The sequence below is a fragment of the Trichogramma pretiosum genome, unplaced genomic scaffold (genome assembly GCF_000599845.2).
Source record: "Trichogramma pretiosum strain Unisexual culture from Peru unplaced genomic scaffold, Tpre_2.0 scaffold30, whole genome shotgun sequence".
Classification (NCBI taxonomy): Eukaryota; Metazoa; Arthropoda; class Insecta; order Hymenoptera; family Trichogrammatidae; genus Trichogramma; species Trichogramma pretiosum.
The window spans coordinates 991,707-1,009,925 of NW_019641675.1; the positions used below are offsets into that span (position 1 = coordinate 991,707).

Below are 18,219 nucleotides of genomic sequence, written 5' to 3' on the forward strand. Positions count from 1 at the left end.
TAAATACACCTGCTGCAGTCGGCGAGCGAGCCTCTCGTATATAGTCTTCATCGTGGCTATCGCCTACTGCCGTCGCCGCTACTGCTGCTCCATATATCCATCCGCGAGGCAAATTATAAAGAAAATAAAGCAAGAAAAGAAGAGAAATTTTCGCCTCTCGAAGAGTCGATAGCGGATTATAATAAGCTTGCGAACTTGCGAATCAAAGTGTGCGCGCGTGGATTATACAGTTATAGTTGCACACGCACAGCAGCAGCAACAGATATTGTAATACGTCAAAGCCTATATAGATATTGCTTGCTTGCGCGCTTGCGCCTCACCTCTCTTTAAATAATAATATCATTTGTGCGGCTCCGTAAGCAGCAGCAGCAGCAGCAGCAGTAGCAACAGCTCTCGGGCATTATAACAAATATATAGATATATGTATAGAGTCGAGACAAGCGCGTGTGCGCGGCGCGCGACTGCGTCAGTGTGTTAATGTATACATGTACTCGTCGTCGTCGTCGTCGTCGTGCAGGTAGCCACTGCTACTGCTGCTACTCCGCGGAGAGCAGGTATATATAAAACGGAGCGATTGGCTTTTGTCAGTTTTCGATTGTGTCGCGGAGAGTATAAGCTCTCTTGCGTTGCCGCTGCGAGACGTCGAGTGTCCGCCGATCATAACGCACTCGTCTCTCCAGCTAGATCCAGCGCAGCGCATTATCGTCATTACGGACTCGCGGGGTGCGTGTGTCGCGAGTGTGAAAATTGTTACAAAGGGATATCATGCGAGAGGCTTCGTTCGTCCTCGTTGATTCATCCTCGTGAGAGAGAGAGAGAGAGAGCTTTTCTACAGTCGAGTTAAAGCGAGTCGATAGATAATTAGAAAAAAAATTGAAAAATAAAGATGCCACCCCAAGAGAAATACGGCAAAGCCGTTGACGAGTCGTCCGGCAAGAAAGCGGTGACAACGGTGGCCACCGCAACGACGACGGTAGTCGCCACCGAGGATCCGCACTGCGGAATCGGTATCGTCGTCACCCTCGACCCAACGGCCGACGACAACATCGATGCGGGCACGAATAATTGCGGCGACGATGCAACGAACGAAGCGGATCAACGGCCGCAAGAGGGAAAACTCAACGCCAGCAATCTCGGCAGCGGCCGAAGACACCATCACTTGAACAACCACAACAACAACAACAACAGCGACAAGCAGATAGCCGCGGCCGCAGTGAAGGACGTGGATTTCGACGATCTGCTGCCCTACATCGGCGAGTTCGGCCGCTACCAAAAGATCCTCTTCTGCCTGATGATACCGTTCGCCTTTTACGTCGCCTGGGTCTACTTCTCGCAGATCTTCATCACCCTCGTGCCGGAGCAGCACTGGTGCCGCGTGCCCGAGCTCGAGCATCTCGACGTCGAAGACAGGTGAGAGAGAAAGTTACCTATAATCCCGCGTTTATATCCCGTGCGTCAAAATTCTGCGGTTCACCCCCGTAATACACACGTAACTTTATAGTATGTCGAGAGCGAGCGAGTATCGGTGCGAAGAGACTATATTTATACGAGAGCTTTGTGTGACGATAATGCGAGGCGCAAGACTAGAAATCGATAAATCCCGAGTGAAAGACAGAGAGAGAGGCTCGCGATGCGCTTCGTTGGCCCGCGCGCGCTATTAATGGCCGGATGGGGTTGTTTTCCGATATATGTGCGCGTACGTGTTGGAAGCTGCTTTTCTCACTTACTCACTCACATAGCGGCGTTATTTTTATAATCCGATATATACCTGCGCGTTAGCATACATACATGCACACGCGCTGACAGACGCTCGAGATATTCTCATTTAACGTGATAATATCACTGCAGCGCGTAATTTTTTCGCCAATTCCTTTTTTTTTCTTCTTCTCCTTTGCCTTTACGAAAAATTCATAATCGCCAACGACTCATTGTGTCTCTGTAATACATACACGTTGAGATCGATTCCGTAATATTGCGCACTCCTGCTGCTGCTGCTGAAGGAAGCTGATCAATCGAGCGAATCTGCGAACTCGAATTTGTATTAGGAGATCTCGTGTAAAATATATACGTGCGTATATGCACGCAAGCGTGCATCCAATATCTATACTAACATTAAAACTCGCGGACTGACAAAAAATTCGTACTCTTTCGCAATCCTTCGATGAACCAAAAAAAAAATTATTCGTTCGAGTCTTTTTTTATTATCTGCCAAATTGACTTATATCGAATGCGAGACATGAAAGGATGTAATATAAAAATTGAAAATCATAGACAAATGCTCGCAGCAGCGGCAGGATGGTCAGATTTTTTTCGGCCTCTTCCGCGCGCGCGAGCGCGAGCTAACGCGAATTCGACCGTGACTCGAATGCTCGAGAACCTCAATAATTTTCTGTATATCCTATATATTTCATTTCATATAGTTACGAAACAGAACGTACAAACGTCTTTGATCCTGTGGCCCAATTTCATTTTTTTTTTCTGTATTTCGTGTTTTTTTTTTGTGTTGCTGCCTCTCTTTCCGCCGGTTCACTTCGAAGCCAATCGCGTGTGCTTTATTAATAACGATACATATGCACGGAATACATATAATAACAATGGCCTACTGCACTTGTTTTGTCAAATGCAAAGTTCAAGGCTCTCGCGTATGCGAATTGCCGCGCGCAGGATACGTACGTACGTAAAGCGGAAAATCGCGCGGCCTGAAGCACATAACGTAATCCGACCGGTATAACAACCTGTTGGACTATATACACACACGCGCGCGTTCGAGCCTGTTTATATTAGCGATTATAGGTATAGCTACATTTCGCGCGCGTAGATTCCCGTGACGCGCGCGCATCTTATTTTTCGGACAATTTCATTCTCGAGCCACTACTTTTTTACGTCGTTTTTTTCGTCGCAAATCATCAAAATTGTCATTACGTACGTGAAACATCACTGCAGCCCAGAGATATGCTCGTGCGCCACTGTTGCCGCTGGTAATGCAACTTCGCTGCCGTTCATAAACGCGAGCGGGGGTATTCGTCATTTATAAATGCATGTGCACGAAGAAGCGCTCCATTATAATATTTGCCTCGTAGTCGTGAATGACGATGTACTACTATAGTCTCTAAGAGCTATATCTCGCGAGCTTCTTTTTTATTTCTTTTCGCATTCTGTCCATTCGTGGACTCGTCGAAAGTACGAGTACTCGAAGCCGGCCGCGCACTTGTAACGATCATATTTGACACACGACGAGTCTACTATCTATATTTTTTGGGTGCATGAGATTCTTATATCATAACGACGCGCTTGGTGTGCCGTAATATACGATGATGATATATATGTACCCTCTAAAAGCAACAAAATTCCCGCGATGATTTTTGCTTTTTTTCGCTACAATCTGCAACGGCCATCTATGTCACGTTTCATCAGATAAATAAGATAATTATTATTTGGCACGCGTATTGTAATCAAGCCCGCGCGCGGCACTCCTGAGGAGAAAGAGAGAGAGACAAGACAACACAGTTATAGATATGATATTTTATAATAATAATTGCAATGTTTTTATTGCCGTCTCGGCCTTGCTACCGATCGTGTCAGGTTTATTGCCTCGATCGAGAGATTGACGAATATAAATATCAGTAAACGACAAAAAAAAACGATCTACCGTTAATCACGATTATAAACTATGTATACAACGCGCACTTCCTTTAGGGCGTATATATTACATTATAAATTATAATCGTGTATATATTGAGCAATGTGATTTCGTTATCTCTGGAAAAAATAATTTAACCCAATACATTTTTCATTATAAATTAATGCGCATGAAGACTCATGCACTTGACACTTGAAGCACACACGCAAAAATCCCGTCGAGACAAAGAGACAGCGAGCCGCACGAGTCTATAGCAAGCAACAACATGCGCCAGTGTAATAGTCCTTGGCATTGGTGTACGACACGCATCAGAGTTGGTGCGTAATATTTAGCCGGAAAATCGCTCGAGAAAGAAGGAATTACGTGTGGCCGAAAAAGGAGTCAGCCGCAGCGTGGACGTACAAAAAATGCGTGTCTGTGCCTCGTATACCTATATCTATATGGATACACACGCGCGTACCATACTGCAGCGCATAGCTCGTGCCGCCACCGCCGCCGCCACTGCCGAGATCTTGTGCGGGCTATACAGTTCTAATTCAAGGACTTAAACGGGCAATTAGACGTGTCCTTCTCTCTCTCTCTCTCTCTCAACGACAGACACACTGCCGCTGGCTGCTGTACTGGTCGCTCTCATTACTCACGGCACCTGCGCCTACTTATGCCGCTGCACCGCGTCGCGATGTTGATACAAGCCTATATGGCCTATAGCCAAAAGCGACGTCGCGGGAGGCAGATTAGATCCATCGAAGGTATTCGCGAATTTTTTTTTTCACTTTGTTTCAATTTGTACTCATTTGTACATGTGTAACCGCACGTGCATAAAATCTACGCGATTTTGTACAAATTATGCTCGAATCGCGCCCGTTGTTATACCGCCGCGATATTCTCAAGATCTAGTCAATTTCTCTTTTTTTTTGTCGAGCCTTGAACTTTAAATACGCGAGCGCGCAACGAGTAAAGTAGCGGTGTGTTATTTAAGAAAAAAAAAGAGCCAATCTTTTAAACGTATTATGTAGGTACACACGGGCATTATTATTTTTTTTTCTCTTCTGTTGCTCTGCATATTACTTGATAGCGCGTGACGTGTGCCTCGAATTCTTCGATCCCCACTTTTATAATATAATACTGGCGCGTTTTACACGTTTTATATGGCGCATATATAACAACGCACACACACACACACACAGCACCAAAGACGAATAATCACATTCGATCCTTGTGAGCAGCGTTAACTAGAGCGTCATAAACGATATTACATTAAAAGCTATTTCTGTCCATGTGCTGCAGTAGCAACGGCAGCAGCAGCAACGCCATGCCATAGCAACGTAGTTGTATAGTAGTTGTAGTAGTAGTAGTAGTAGTAGTAGTAGTACATCTCAATGAAAAATTTAAAAAAAGAGTGGAAAAAAATCCAACCTCCTCCTTGATGAAACATAAATGTCAATGCACATGTAGTGGCTCGTATGCATACTAATCGCGATCGGCGACTAAAAGCAGTGGTGGCAAAAAAAAAAAAGAGTCTCGACGCGTGAACGCGCGCGACTATCTCTTACATCACACGCTGTGCGGCTGCACACGATGATGAGACGTGCCTCCGCGCGCGACACTTGCGGCTATATAAGAGAGAGAGATGGAGAAAAAACAAACCTCGCGCAACAAATCTCGGGCGAATGATTCTCAAATGGTTTCACACCTTGTGTATGTGAGTTTTTGCCACGATTAATGTCGAATGCAAGCTTGTATTTGCTACCTGCACCTGTCTCGGCCGAGCGCATTCATTAATAACATTACATATACGTATCTGCGTGCGGCGCAGGGTCTTTCACGTGCCGAGCGCGAATATAATGCCATTGGCTAATTAACCATTAATCGATCTTCGCCTACGCGCGCACGAAAGAGAGAAACGATTCATTAATTATTTATTTACTCGCGCTACCGTATCTTAATGTACAACGGCGAGCGTGATGCGAAAATTATAATTTATTCATTACCCGAGTGCTCGTGCTCGTTAAAGTGATTTTTGAACTTACCCCCTGCGGCGGGTAAAAAAAAGGAATAAAATGAAGAAAAAAATGACGTGCTCATAACTCACCGATTGTACCGACGTAATCGCGTATTTTCAATCGAGGGTAGCTCGCGATATGTAACATATGCAGACACATCTCATTATATATTATACATATATATGACGCTCCCGTGCGCTGTGTGCGGAGTATATTAAAATTGTTGTCCGAAGACTCATAGACAGCAGCAGCGGCACACGGCCGCCAGCGCGCGCCACGGCAAATCGATCCGATTAATAAATATTCCGCGCGCGCGAGCATAATTTTTTTTTTCTTTACTCTTTTTTTCTTCGCTCATCGATCGACGATCTCGATCTCCGTACGATCAATTTTTCCACGAGATAAAACGAGTCTGCAGCCGGCGAGTGTGTGTATAATATGTAATACAGTCTATATAGAGACAAGCTCGCTACTCGCGGCGTAACTAATAAAAATGTCACTGTCACAAATCTGCATTCATACCGTACATTATCAACGGGCTCGCGCGGGATAATTATAAGATCAAGCTGCACACACACACATTATATATAGCAGTATATAAGGCTCTCACTCGCGCTCGCGCGCGCAATCCATTATAATAACATTAGATCTTTATCTGCGGGAGCGGGAGACACATTACAAGCTACCTGAGCCTTTTAATACGCAAACGTGTATATAAAGTGAAGAGAAGAGTGAGAGAGAGAGAGATAGACGTAAAACAGCTGACTACCGTAGTTGCTCCAGCCGAGAGCCGAGTATAAACATTAGAAGCTCGAGAAAGTGAATCGAGCTGCACCGCACGGCATGAATGAAAAACCACGACTATAATACTCGCGAGGCATGAGTATACTATAATGCGCGACGGCTCGACCTTGGGTTATCCCGCGAAATACACACACACACACGCAAACACACAGCTACACTCGCAAATGCAGCACAGCAAGGAGTTCATGCAAAATTAAATCATCGTTGCTCCGAGTCGGCACAAACTAGTTGATAATTGCCAATGGCACACGCCTCTGCTGTTGCTTTGTGGGTAAAGCTACTTTTACCAATGTGTCATAGCAAAACTGCATAACGAGCCGGGCAATTTTTTTTGTCTTAGCTCTGCAAGTATAAAATACGTAATGCAGCTCGCGACGAGAACGACGACCTCGGATCGAGGAAAAACCGGACATTGTCGTAATTTTTTTTCTTCTTCAATTCTCTTCTCTCTTTCCTTTTCACACTGATCGCGCCGCGTGTGTGCATGTGCAAAAGCGAGATCGCACTAATGCTGTACACTGTACACGCGTTCTCGGATGGTGAATCAGCCGAGAGATTTTCCAAAGCCTGACGAGAGGATGTCGATTAGTAGTTCAATGTTGACGCGCGAATACGTAAGCACGTGGGAAATTTGCATCAATTTTCGAGTTGGAGCGTTTCAACCGTGCCGATATGAGAAAAACATTTTCAGCGTTTCAAATTTTTGTGGAAATGAAGAAAAAAATTAGTAGTTCGATGATCACGTGCACGTATACGGTAAACACGTGGGAAATTTGCACTAATTTTCGATAATTCGCAAGCGTTAATCGACAAGACAGCGAGAAAATTTCCAAAATTTCAAGTGTTTGCAAAAACGGAATACGAAAAAAAGAAAAGAAATATACACACTACCGGTTCTTAGATTACGTTTAAAAAGAAACATAATGCAATGAAATCATTTGTTGCGACTTATCTCTTTGAGGCGAAATTATCCAATCAGCAAGTCTCGCTCGCGCGCGCGCAGCAATCGTGATCGAACAATTAGATCGTCGATATTGTGTGATTTTATAATTTTTTTTCCTTCTGAATAAAATCTCACTACTCGACGATCAACTTCTTGAAACATTATCGCCTCTATGAAATACACACATACAGAAAGTATATCTTTAACGCATATCAAAATCCCGGACTTCGAGCACGCTTAACATGTACTTGAATTACAACAAAAAAAAAAAGAAGATGAAGACGTAAGAAAAAGAAATGCTAATTTCATTTTATACGTACGAATCTTCGCGTCGGAATCTTTTCTTTTTTTTACAATTCTCACATCCGCCATAATGCACCACGAGCTCTCGTGCGCCTTTTTTTCCTCTCTCGATTCTCAGAATTTTCTCTATCCATCGTGTCTGTGTGCGGTTTCTCTCGGTCTTACATATCAATATACGTATCGATGAATATAATGATATACATTGGCCGCGCTACAATATATGCATATTATATATTTTTGCGCAACGGTAATCGAGCGCGTGTGCGCGAACAATTGTTGTAACGATTATGCATCGATCGGATCGGATGATTATCATGTGTCGAAATTTCCTCCGGCATTACAGGAGTAATGAATGAGAGAAGTTAAACTTCGCTGCACCACAGCTTCGTTCGTTATGCGAATATAATGTATGGGCGCGAAAAAAGTATACATGGTAAAAAATTGATGTAAATGTTGGAATATCTTTCCACTTTTTTTCAATTCTATATGTATGCATTAGAGTGTATATTATGAATTTGCGATGTCGCGCTCGCGCGATGCAGTTCATTATACAACGCAGGTGCTGGCATGTTTATATGACAATTCGTCAATGGTTACTTAATAATATTAACGCACGTATATACATTGTGGGCATAATTACATAATTATACAATTTGTATATAACTTGTGTGTAGCGATCCGTGCGAGAGAGAAAATTATATTATTCAAATCAGTTTATTATGATATACATTTGTTGTTTTTTTTCTGTTTTTCTGTATTTTTTTTTCACATATCATGTTTGCACTAGAAGCACAAATGCATTTATTTATTTATGCAAAGTTGTTTATTAACACACATATGATTAATGATACACATTTAGCATCGTTCTAATCGACAAACTAAATACCGAATGTATGAGTTTTTCTGTCGCGTCGCATCGTGCCGATTGCATTAATATTTTGACGTGCGAAACCGATGACGAGCATTAAAATGAATATCGCCTTGACCATTTCGTTTGCTCGCGGCACGCATATTATACATCTCTTGTTTCAATTATGTTTGTGAGAAAGAGAGAGAGAGAGAGATAGAAAAATTAAAAAAAGAGAGATGAGAGAAAAAATTGACGATAATCTATCCTCCTCGGCGCGCCGCGTTATCGTTTGTATTACATGTTTACTTATAGACGATCGAGACGCATCAATTATTTACCATCGATCATCGGGCCGATCTGCTTGCGCATTAAATCACGCGCCCTGCGATAAATATTTAATAACGCGCACTTTACTCGAGGAAAAAAGAAGAAAAAAATGGCAACAACGAGCTGGAATGATTTTTTGTACGATTCTCAAAACAGGGTGGCGCTGGCGATACCGGCGGAAGTTCACGGCACGATGGAGGGCCGCGCCAAGTGCCTCATGTACGACGTGAACTACACGGACATCCTCGAGCGGGGCATCATGGTCGGCGATCCGAGCTGGCCCAAGAAGCCTTGCGACAACGGCTGGGAGTTCAACTTCACGGTCATTCCTTACGCAACCATCGCCACCGAGGTATGTCCGATCATTATTATCCAATATTATATCGGGAGCAGTACACTTTGCGCAACTACGCGTTTTCGTCGAATATTATATGAAAATGCAGGAGCGTATACGGTGAAGCTATTAATAGCTCGCCTTCGTATTTATATAAAATTGAGCGATCTCGGAGCGTGCGACACTTTGTGCGCCAGCTCGAACTACGTGTTTATTTTATATTATAAAAAGGTGCGCGATGCTTCGTTAGTTAGACGGGTTAATCTCGTACGATGTGGCTATATCGATCGTGCTTGCGAAGATTATCATAGGCCCAGTGACAGAATATGTTTCTGCGTGTGGATATGAACTAAAAATGAAATGAATTTTCGTTTTTTTCCATCCTTCGAATACTGTTCAATTTTGTCTTTTGCTCTTCAAAGGAACATACTACAATTCTATTCAATTTGAAGGATGCGAGCTACTTAAATTTTGGACCTTCGAGCGATTTTTCCACTTTTAAGATGTTTTGACGTCAAATTTGTATTCCATCTTAAATTTTACATCCCAAATTTCCATTCGAATATTCTTCATTAATCGCCCCAGAAAACCAGGGTAAAATTTTGAAAATGAAAATGAAACTTGAAGACTTTTTTTAATAGATAAAACGGAAATACATTTTTTTTACAATTTATTTATTTGAATGTACAGGAAAATATGCAAAATTGCATAACAGCAGAAATTGACATTGCGATTTTTGCTCCTTTTATAAATTTCATAGAGAGAATTAAAAAGAACCCTCAAAATCGTCACGATAATTAGTCCTAAAGCTAGCTAATCTCGTAGCTTTTTTGAGGGTTTCAAGTCCTCATTTTCCCTTGGCCTTTTATTATTACTTTTGTATGTACTTGTTATTGTGTTTCTTTCACTGTAAGTATCACTTTGATTGACAGCCGCCAAACAAATATTATACAAGTCTTCGTTTCTCAGCTTCTCGATGATCATTTCACAGATCTCAATCGACAGTCGTTGGTGCATCAACTCCCAGAATGGGTAGAGCGCCCATCGCTGGAAAAATCCCCTCGACAGTTTCTCGCACAGATGTACAGCACAAACCTCGCTATGTCTAATATAGGAAAGACACGTGTCGGCGAACTCGAAGTAATCCTCGTACTTGAGTCGTTGGTCTTCCTCTTTAGGTCGTAACTGAATCAGGTCGTAGAGCGACAGATTCCATTTTATAAAAATACCTTTTGCGCTTTCGAACTCGTCGTCGTACCAGCGTTCCTCGACATATTTCGCCGACTTCTCGAATAATCCGTATTTGGCGAAAAATTTCATGATGCTCAGAGCGTGGCTTCGGTCCATTTTGTATCCTCTATTCTCAAGACGTTCAGCGACGGCTAACGCGCCAGAACCTAGTCTCAGTTTAAAATAAGGTTTTATTTCACATTGCCGCTCCTGGACTAGCTGCCTATCGGCAAGGTAATTCTCGGTGGGGAAAACAAATTTGGATAGATCGGCACCGTGATCCAAGAGTACATCGACTACGCGTGGCTTGAGACCCAGCACGGCCCATTGAAGCGGCGTCCGGCCCAATTTGTCACGAGCATCGACTTGCAATGCTATTCCTCTGCCTTCGCACATGTTAAAAAACACCTCCATGAAGTCGTCGTCCCGGTATCTCTGACTGATAATGTGCAGAGGTGTCCATCCAATCGCATTGGCCAAATTCGGGTCAGCGCCGCCGTTCAGCAATAATGCGATCACGCGATGCGATTTGTGGGTGGAAGTCGCAGCCAGATGCAGCGGCGAATTACCCGTTACATGTTCGAGACAATTGGGATCCTGGCCGAGCTCTAGGAATTTTTCGACGACACCGTAAAAGCCATACTTGCAGGCCGCGTGAAGATGAGTAAATCCGTCCTCGTCGGTGTAATTCACGTCAAATCTATTATATATCTCAAAAAGATAACTGACCATCAACGAGGCCCGATTTTGATCATCTGCCCACGTCTTTCTATGAAACTCATATGTTGGTGGGGTGATTTCTTGATAGCGCAATAAATTGACCATGCGATGCAGGGCAGTAGTGTGACGCAACAGTAGATTGCCCTCTTCGTCGACTTTGGGCTCGTCCTTAAAGCCGCAAGAGACAACGAAACGAATGAGTGAATCTTGATCGCGAGCTACGGAATCCATGAGAAGACGCTCAATTTCTTCGGGCTGAAAAATTTCACGGAGATTAAAATATCTGTTCTTCAGATGGAGAAATTGTCCACAGAAAGGTAAAAGTATATCAAGAAGATTGTATCGCTCTTTTTCGATCTCCCAGTTGACATTTTCTCGTAAATGCTTCAATTCTTGTATTTTCCGTGGAAAAACAATTTCTTCGAACTTTCCTACGTCCCGCCAATTGTAGACAGGCACACGATTCATAATTTAAGATTTTTTTCTCTTTTTCACTAAAATCACTTGCTGCAGTCGACTCTATCTTGTTTAGACTGTTCACACTTGGGCATCGTAACGTGTTCTGACTACATTGAAAGTATGAAATTGTATTGTTTACTTGAGCGCTATTAGTAAACCCAGCGACTGACAGCTGTTTTTAGATTTTTCGGTTGACACCATTGGATCCTTCACTGTTTACTTACCGTTCGACTGTAGCGTTCTAGTAACCATTGCTGGGATAATAAGTGATATGGACGATTATATATTTTCAATGTATACGTACAGGCTCGAACTCGAAAAAAAACTCGACATGCTTGAGTCATTTGGACACTTGACGAATAAATAACTAATACTTTTTGTATCATTAATTGGTTGTATTTTTCAATTTTTACCGATGATATTCATTCAATTTTTGGAAAATTCAGCTGGGCCTGTCATACGACTCTTCGTAAGCTCGACTGACCTAGGAGCCACACTGTACACGCATGACACATTAATTATGAAATACAATCGTGTCTTTATGAAATTTTATGTGTACCAGTAAAATGAGAGTATATACTCAATATTTATATCGGTGTGCATTGCGCCACGATTAAAATAACATATAATGAAAATGAGTTACGCACTATAGCGGAAAAAGTCTTAAATACGCACGCGGCGTTGCGCACACGTGCGCGCACAATCGTTTCATTATTATTTACACGCATCGAGTGTATGTGCGCTTAATTGACCAAACGTCCTATGCGGCGTTCGTATCCCACATATAAAAATTCCCCTTTAACAACAGTAGCGCGCAGCAACGATTCGATCATTACAGAACAATTATGATTTGATATCTGCAAATGGGAAAGGCGAAAAAAATCCCATCGCAATGTATACACACGGATCCCTTGATATATTCGCGCGTTGCTGCTCGTTAATGTCCTGTGCATGTGTGTATAAGTCTGTGTGGCCTATACAGCGATCTCTATCGGGCCGTTTTATAGCTCGCGCAGCTGCAGCAGTGGATCGTGCAGCAGCTCTCGCGCGAGGCATGCAGATCAGCTCGTGTATACAGCTTGACATTGGCTTAATTAAATCCTCATGGATATATAATTATATATGTTATATACACACATATTCGCGCCGAGATCTGTCCAACCGCATGAAAAAAAAATAACGATACATGCTTCACCGCCGCCACCGTCGACGACGACTCGCGCGTGGACTCTATTGTCTGCGTTCTGTATATTCTATCAACGCTGTATAGGTTCGCGCGCAACGACGATCCGCGAGCGCGCGAGCAATGCGTCATATTTTTTATCTCTCTCTCTCTCTCTTTTACGCGTTTATGTACGCGCTGGAGATCGTATCTCAATGGAGCATTATTACTACAAAGGCGATGAAATTATATGACGCTAATCGATCATTTCATTCTTTTGCGGCTCGAGCTGTATTCGAGCCGTCAAGCCGTATAACATCGGCGAAGAGAAATATGCGGATTATCATTGTTATTATTGTGTGTATGATGCTGCAGCGCAGCGTATAACCAGCTTAATCCGGTACATCGGCCCTCGCATCGTGGTCATATTAATGTGATATAATAAGCAGCGGCTTTTTTTTTAATGGGTCGTGTGTATCGTGTGTTGTTGGCACTCGCCGGTGCGGCAGCTTATGCTGCTGTTCATCGGCATAATTGATTTATTATTACTCGTGCACCACAAACGCATCAATATTACCAATCAAAAGTGTCCCGGCAACTTGTGCAGTCGATGCTCGTATGAAACTATGTACATTCATTTGTGACAAGCGCATTCGCGAATCGCAAAATCGTAATACAATAATGACGATTGCATATTAATACCATAATAACTCGATGCGCCGCACCCCTTATCTCTATTTCATGATTATTTATTTATTTTCTTGTTTTCGTGACGCATAGCTCGAGTGGGTGTGCGACAACGCGGCGCTGCCGACCTTCGCCCAGAGCATCTTCTTCGTCGGGGCGATATTCGGCGGTCTGATATTCGGCTGGATCGCCGATCGTTACGGCCGCATACCCGCCCTGGTCGGGGCCAACTGCGTCGGCTTCGTCTCGGGCTGCGCCACGATGCTCGCCACCAACTTCTGGCAGTTCGCCCTCTGCCGATTCGTCTTCGGCTTCGCCTTCGACAACTGCTTTACCATGATGTACATTTTAGGTGAGTAGCACAAATGGCATTAAGGCAAGTATACAATGCACACAAAGAGAGTTGCGTAGTTGCGATTACTGTGGATAGGAAATAAATAAAGCGTATAAAAATAGCTGCTGCTACTCGGACGTATCGAACCTTGTGCTTGACCATAATTACGAGGCGAGACGACGAAGAACCTCGAGCGAATGCGGATTTGGTTTTATAATTCGAGCGGCGAATGTTAATTTTCGATACGACGCGATTGCTGATACTGCTTGCACTCGCGTAAATAGCGCGTTGTCGAGCTCGCGACCCCTTCGTCCGTATCGACGATTTTCTTTGTGTCGGGTTATATTTTTTAAATTGCACATCGATCTGCAAGGGTCGGTATCTCTCACGGACAAAAATAAGCGTGAACGCATTTAATCTGTAGTGTATTACACACCCATGAGAAAAAATGCAGTATTTTTCCCCATTTGGGGGATCACGCCTAAAAGTTAAAATATGATTAAAGTTTTAGAACGCGATTTACATCAACGGTAACTTGAATATAATCAAATTAACAGGAATTGTCCTGTCGATCGGTTTAGGCAATAAATGTAGAATAAAAAGATGATGGTAATATAAAACTCAGCAAGTGTCAAATTAGTCAGTTTATTTTCGTGTGGTGCGACGTTTCGTCGTTTTAAACTCAACTGTCCTCGTGATTAGCCTGATGAGGTCGAGAAAACTGACTAACTTGGCACTTGTTGGGTTTTCGGAATATCGATAGACACTCTACATAGGGGACATCTATAAATTATATAGTTGTGATCGACCAGAATTGCACCCGACCGGGTCCGATTAATGTAGTCGAATAGCAGACGCTACACTTTGATTGTAGCCAAATAGGCCGTGAAAGCGATCATGAAAAAATTAAAAACACGGCAAACAACGAAATAGAAGTTTTCAAAAAGATTGTCAATTATTTACGAGAATCAAACATAATTATTGACAACATAACGAACTTCGATGATCTAAACATAGACAGTCAGGTCGAAGCATAAAAATGAAGCTCAGAAGCGAATTTCAGTGGGATATAAAGCCAGACTTTACTGTTTCATGTTCGGATTCGATTATGACATCTAGCGGTTGGATCCAAGGCTCGCGTCGCCGCTTGTTTCGCAGCGGTACTTCAGACAGGCGTAATGAAAGACTTGCTAAACGGGGTTTTATCCCGCATAGATCGTTAGAAATAAAGCAAAAAAAAAATTGTTAATGTTTTTGAGCACATAATATTGAATAATAGAACTGATATGAAGGTCTAAATCAAAATTCTACAAAACTCAGCCCATAAAGGGTACTTTACTGAAGATTTTGATTCCTATCAGGGTTCCCCACCTGAATAACTCTGATCTGAACCTTGCGCACAGTGCCGAAAGTCTAAAATAACAAAAATAGGCTATTTTTAGATGCCGAAGCCTATTCTGCAACTTTTTTCACATTTTTTGGGGATCAAAAGTGTCAATTTTATGTTAAAAATGTAGATTGACATTAAACTTTGATTTATATCACAAAAATGACAAAGAGTGAATTGATGTATGACTCCCATTTTCGAGCTACCTTAGCTTAAAATCTGTTCTATTTTTTAAAGTAATATATTGTTCATATTTAATATGTTTATTATATATAGAATAAAATGAAAAAATATGAAATTTTCAAAAAATGTTCACATATTTGTTAATTTTAGTTAATATATGGGGGTAAGTTTTTGAAATATGACGTCATTTTCAGGGGGGAGGGTTCATGACAGCCTCTGACTAACGAGGGGGTGGAGTCAAAAAAAACTTTTTTTGCGTGATACCATACATGGATGACAGTAACTTTCTAAATCTGCGCTTCAACTTATATAATTATTTGGAATTTGCCACTTGCAAACCAATAATTCGTCATTTTTGGATTACTTAAAGTACGCTAAATATTTATGAGATTATAACAAAACAATTGCCAAAAACTAGACGATTAATGTTAATGTATTTTTAACATTTTAAATGGTCTTTTTTTGATCATTATACTCCATTATTAATGTCAAGTATGGCGGCTCGAATTTAGAAATGAATCTAAACTCTTGCACGTGTAGCACAGTGCATTAACGATGCGTGGGAAAGTTTATTAACAATCATTCATACGATCGACACTGAAATATATCCTCCCGCGCTGATCTATAAAAAAGAAATAATGTATAAAAGCGTAAACTGTCTCTAATAATAATGTTATCCAATAATACAGCTCGCAAGTTGAATAACACCACGCGCATCTCTCAATTTAGCAGTAGTTACATATATACGCTGGAATATTCAAAGCGAAAAGAAATCCGTTGACGTAATATCGCTCGATATGCGCGTTGCATGTGTGCGAGTGTGTGTGCTGCAAATTATGACTTGAATGAGCTGTTGTGCCCCCGCGTGCGTCGAGCCGTGACGACGAATTTCGCGTCATATCAATGCTCGCAGGAATGTTGCAACTCTCTCGGTCGATTCGTGTGTATAGGCATAAAACCTTCGAGTATAAGGATCATAATCGATCCTCGCAGATGTGACGCAGATACGCGAGAGGCGCGCGTCAACGTTATTTGTTATTTTAGAACCACGAAGAAATGCATCGAGAGAGTAAATAGACGATCGCTACTGCGTATACGATATGCGCGCACGCGGAAGCCGGTTCTGTGGGTATACCCCGACTTCGTAAGCGTCTGAGCATCCTTCGTCGTTAATGGGACGAGTCATGGATCGCATTTCTTTAGAGACAAAAAAAAACAAATAAATAAATAAAAATAAATACAGTCAATTCACGCGTCTGCTTTTGCAAGCGATGTACTTTTTTGGCTCGCACGTGCCGAGACGCGTTCGTAAACATTACACGCGTATACGTTGTGATCTGATTTTCCGATCTCCGAATCAATCTGATCATCCTCTTTTATCTACCGCCCTCAGTGCTGGAGTACGTCGGTCCGCGCTGGCGCACCTTCGTGGCCAACATGTCGATCGCCATGTTCTTCACCCTGGCCGCCAGCGGCCTGCCCTGGATCGCCTACTTCATCGCCGACTGGCGCATGCTGTGCCTGGCCACGTCGGCGCCCCTCGTTCTGGCCGTGCTCACGCCCTGCTTCGTGCCCGAGAGCGCCCGCTGGCTCGTCAGCCAGGGCAAGGTCGACCGGGCCATGACGATACTGGCCAAGTTCGAGCGCATCAACAGGACCCACGTGCCGCGCCGGGTCTATCGCGACTTTCAGGACACCTGCGCCCGCATACAGAAGGAGGAGGAGGCCGACAAGTCCTACTCGGTCATCGATCTCTTCAGGACCAAGAGGCTGCGCAACATTACCGTGCTTCTGGTCATTATCTGGTGAGCTTTTTGTTTTTTGCACTTTACTTGCGTCATAAACGAGTCAGCTTTGTGAAATACAACTTATATTTTGCACTCAGGATGGCGATATCGCTGGTGTTCGACGGTCACGTGCGTAACGTGGACAATCTCAGGCTCGACGTGTTCGTGACGTTCACCGTGGCCTCGGCCACGGAGCTGCCCGCCGATACCTTCCTGACGCTCGTGCTCGATCGTTGGGGCCGGCGCTGGCTCGCCTGTGGCTCGATGGTCGTTTCCGGCGTCTTCAGTCTCTGGGCTTGCCTCGTCAGCAACAGTGAGTATCGTTGATCGAACACACACATCTTGATGATCCGAATCGATTATTAAAAAAAGAAAAAAATACAAATACAATCAAATCCATCGCAGACATCTACGCGGCGACTCTGGCGATAATGGGCCGCTTCTGCGTCAACATCTCGTACAACATCGGTCTGCAGTACGCCGCTGAGCTGCTCCCTACGGTGGTGCGCGCCCAGGGCGTCGCCCTCATCCACATAATGGGCTACGTCGCCAGTATAATCGCGCCCTTCGTCGTCTACCTCAAAATCATCGCCGAGCCGTTGCCGCTTCTCGTGCTCGGGGTCCTCGGCATACTCGGCGGCTTCCTGGCCCTCTTTCTACCCGAGACCCTGGACAAGGACCTGCCGCAGACGCTGCAGGACGGCGAGGAGTTCGGCCGCGATCAGGGTTTATGGGACATGCCGTGCCTGATGAAGAAGGCCGACGACGCGGAGCAGGCGCGCCGACCACAGCCCGCCATCATCAGGCGCAGCTCGACTCTGCGAAGCTCGAGGCGCGCCTCGATACGCGGCGAGACCTGGAGGAGCAGCATGATACAGCGCGCCAGCATCAGGTCGCGAGCGAGCGCTACAACACCGACCGTCGAGGAGGAGAGACTCTAGCCCGTGGCTTGTAGATCGCGCCGCAGGCGCAGTCGTAGACGCAGGTCTCTGTAAATTATTATTGATCGTTTGCTAGATAACAAAAAAAAATTACGACGAGAATGTATGTGAGGAAAAAGAAAGAG

The 18,219-nt window shown here is 43.6% G+C and overlaps 1 protein-coding gene across 1 annotated transcript; it reads left to right on the top strand.

Moving 5' to 3' along the window:
* Positions 1–37: 37 nt before the first annotated feature.
* On the top strand, positions 38–18,219 carry LOC106653258 (organic cation transporter protein-like). The gene is made up of 6 exons (XM_014372643.2): positions 38–1,410; positions 9,027–9,222; positions 13,556–13,814; positions 16,760–17,171; positions 17,252–17,466; positions 17,559–18,219. The coding sequence occupies exons 1-6, from the start codon at positions 887–889 to the stop codon at positions 18,092–18,094; spliced, it is 2,142 nt and encodes a 713-aa protein (XP_014228129.1). The 5' UTR covers positions 38–886; the 3' UTR covers positions 18,095–18,219.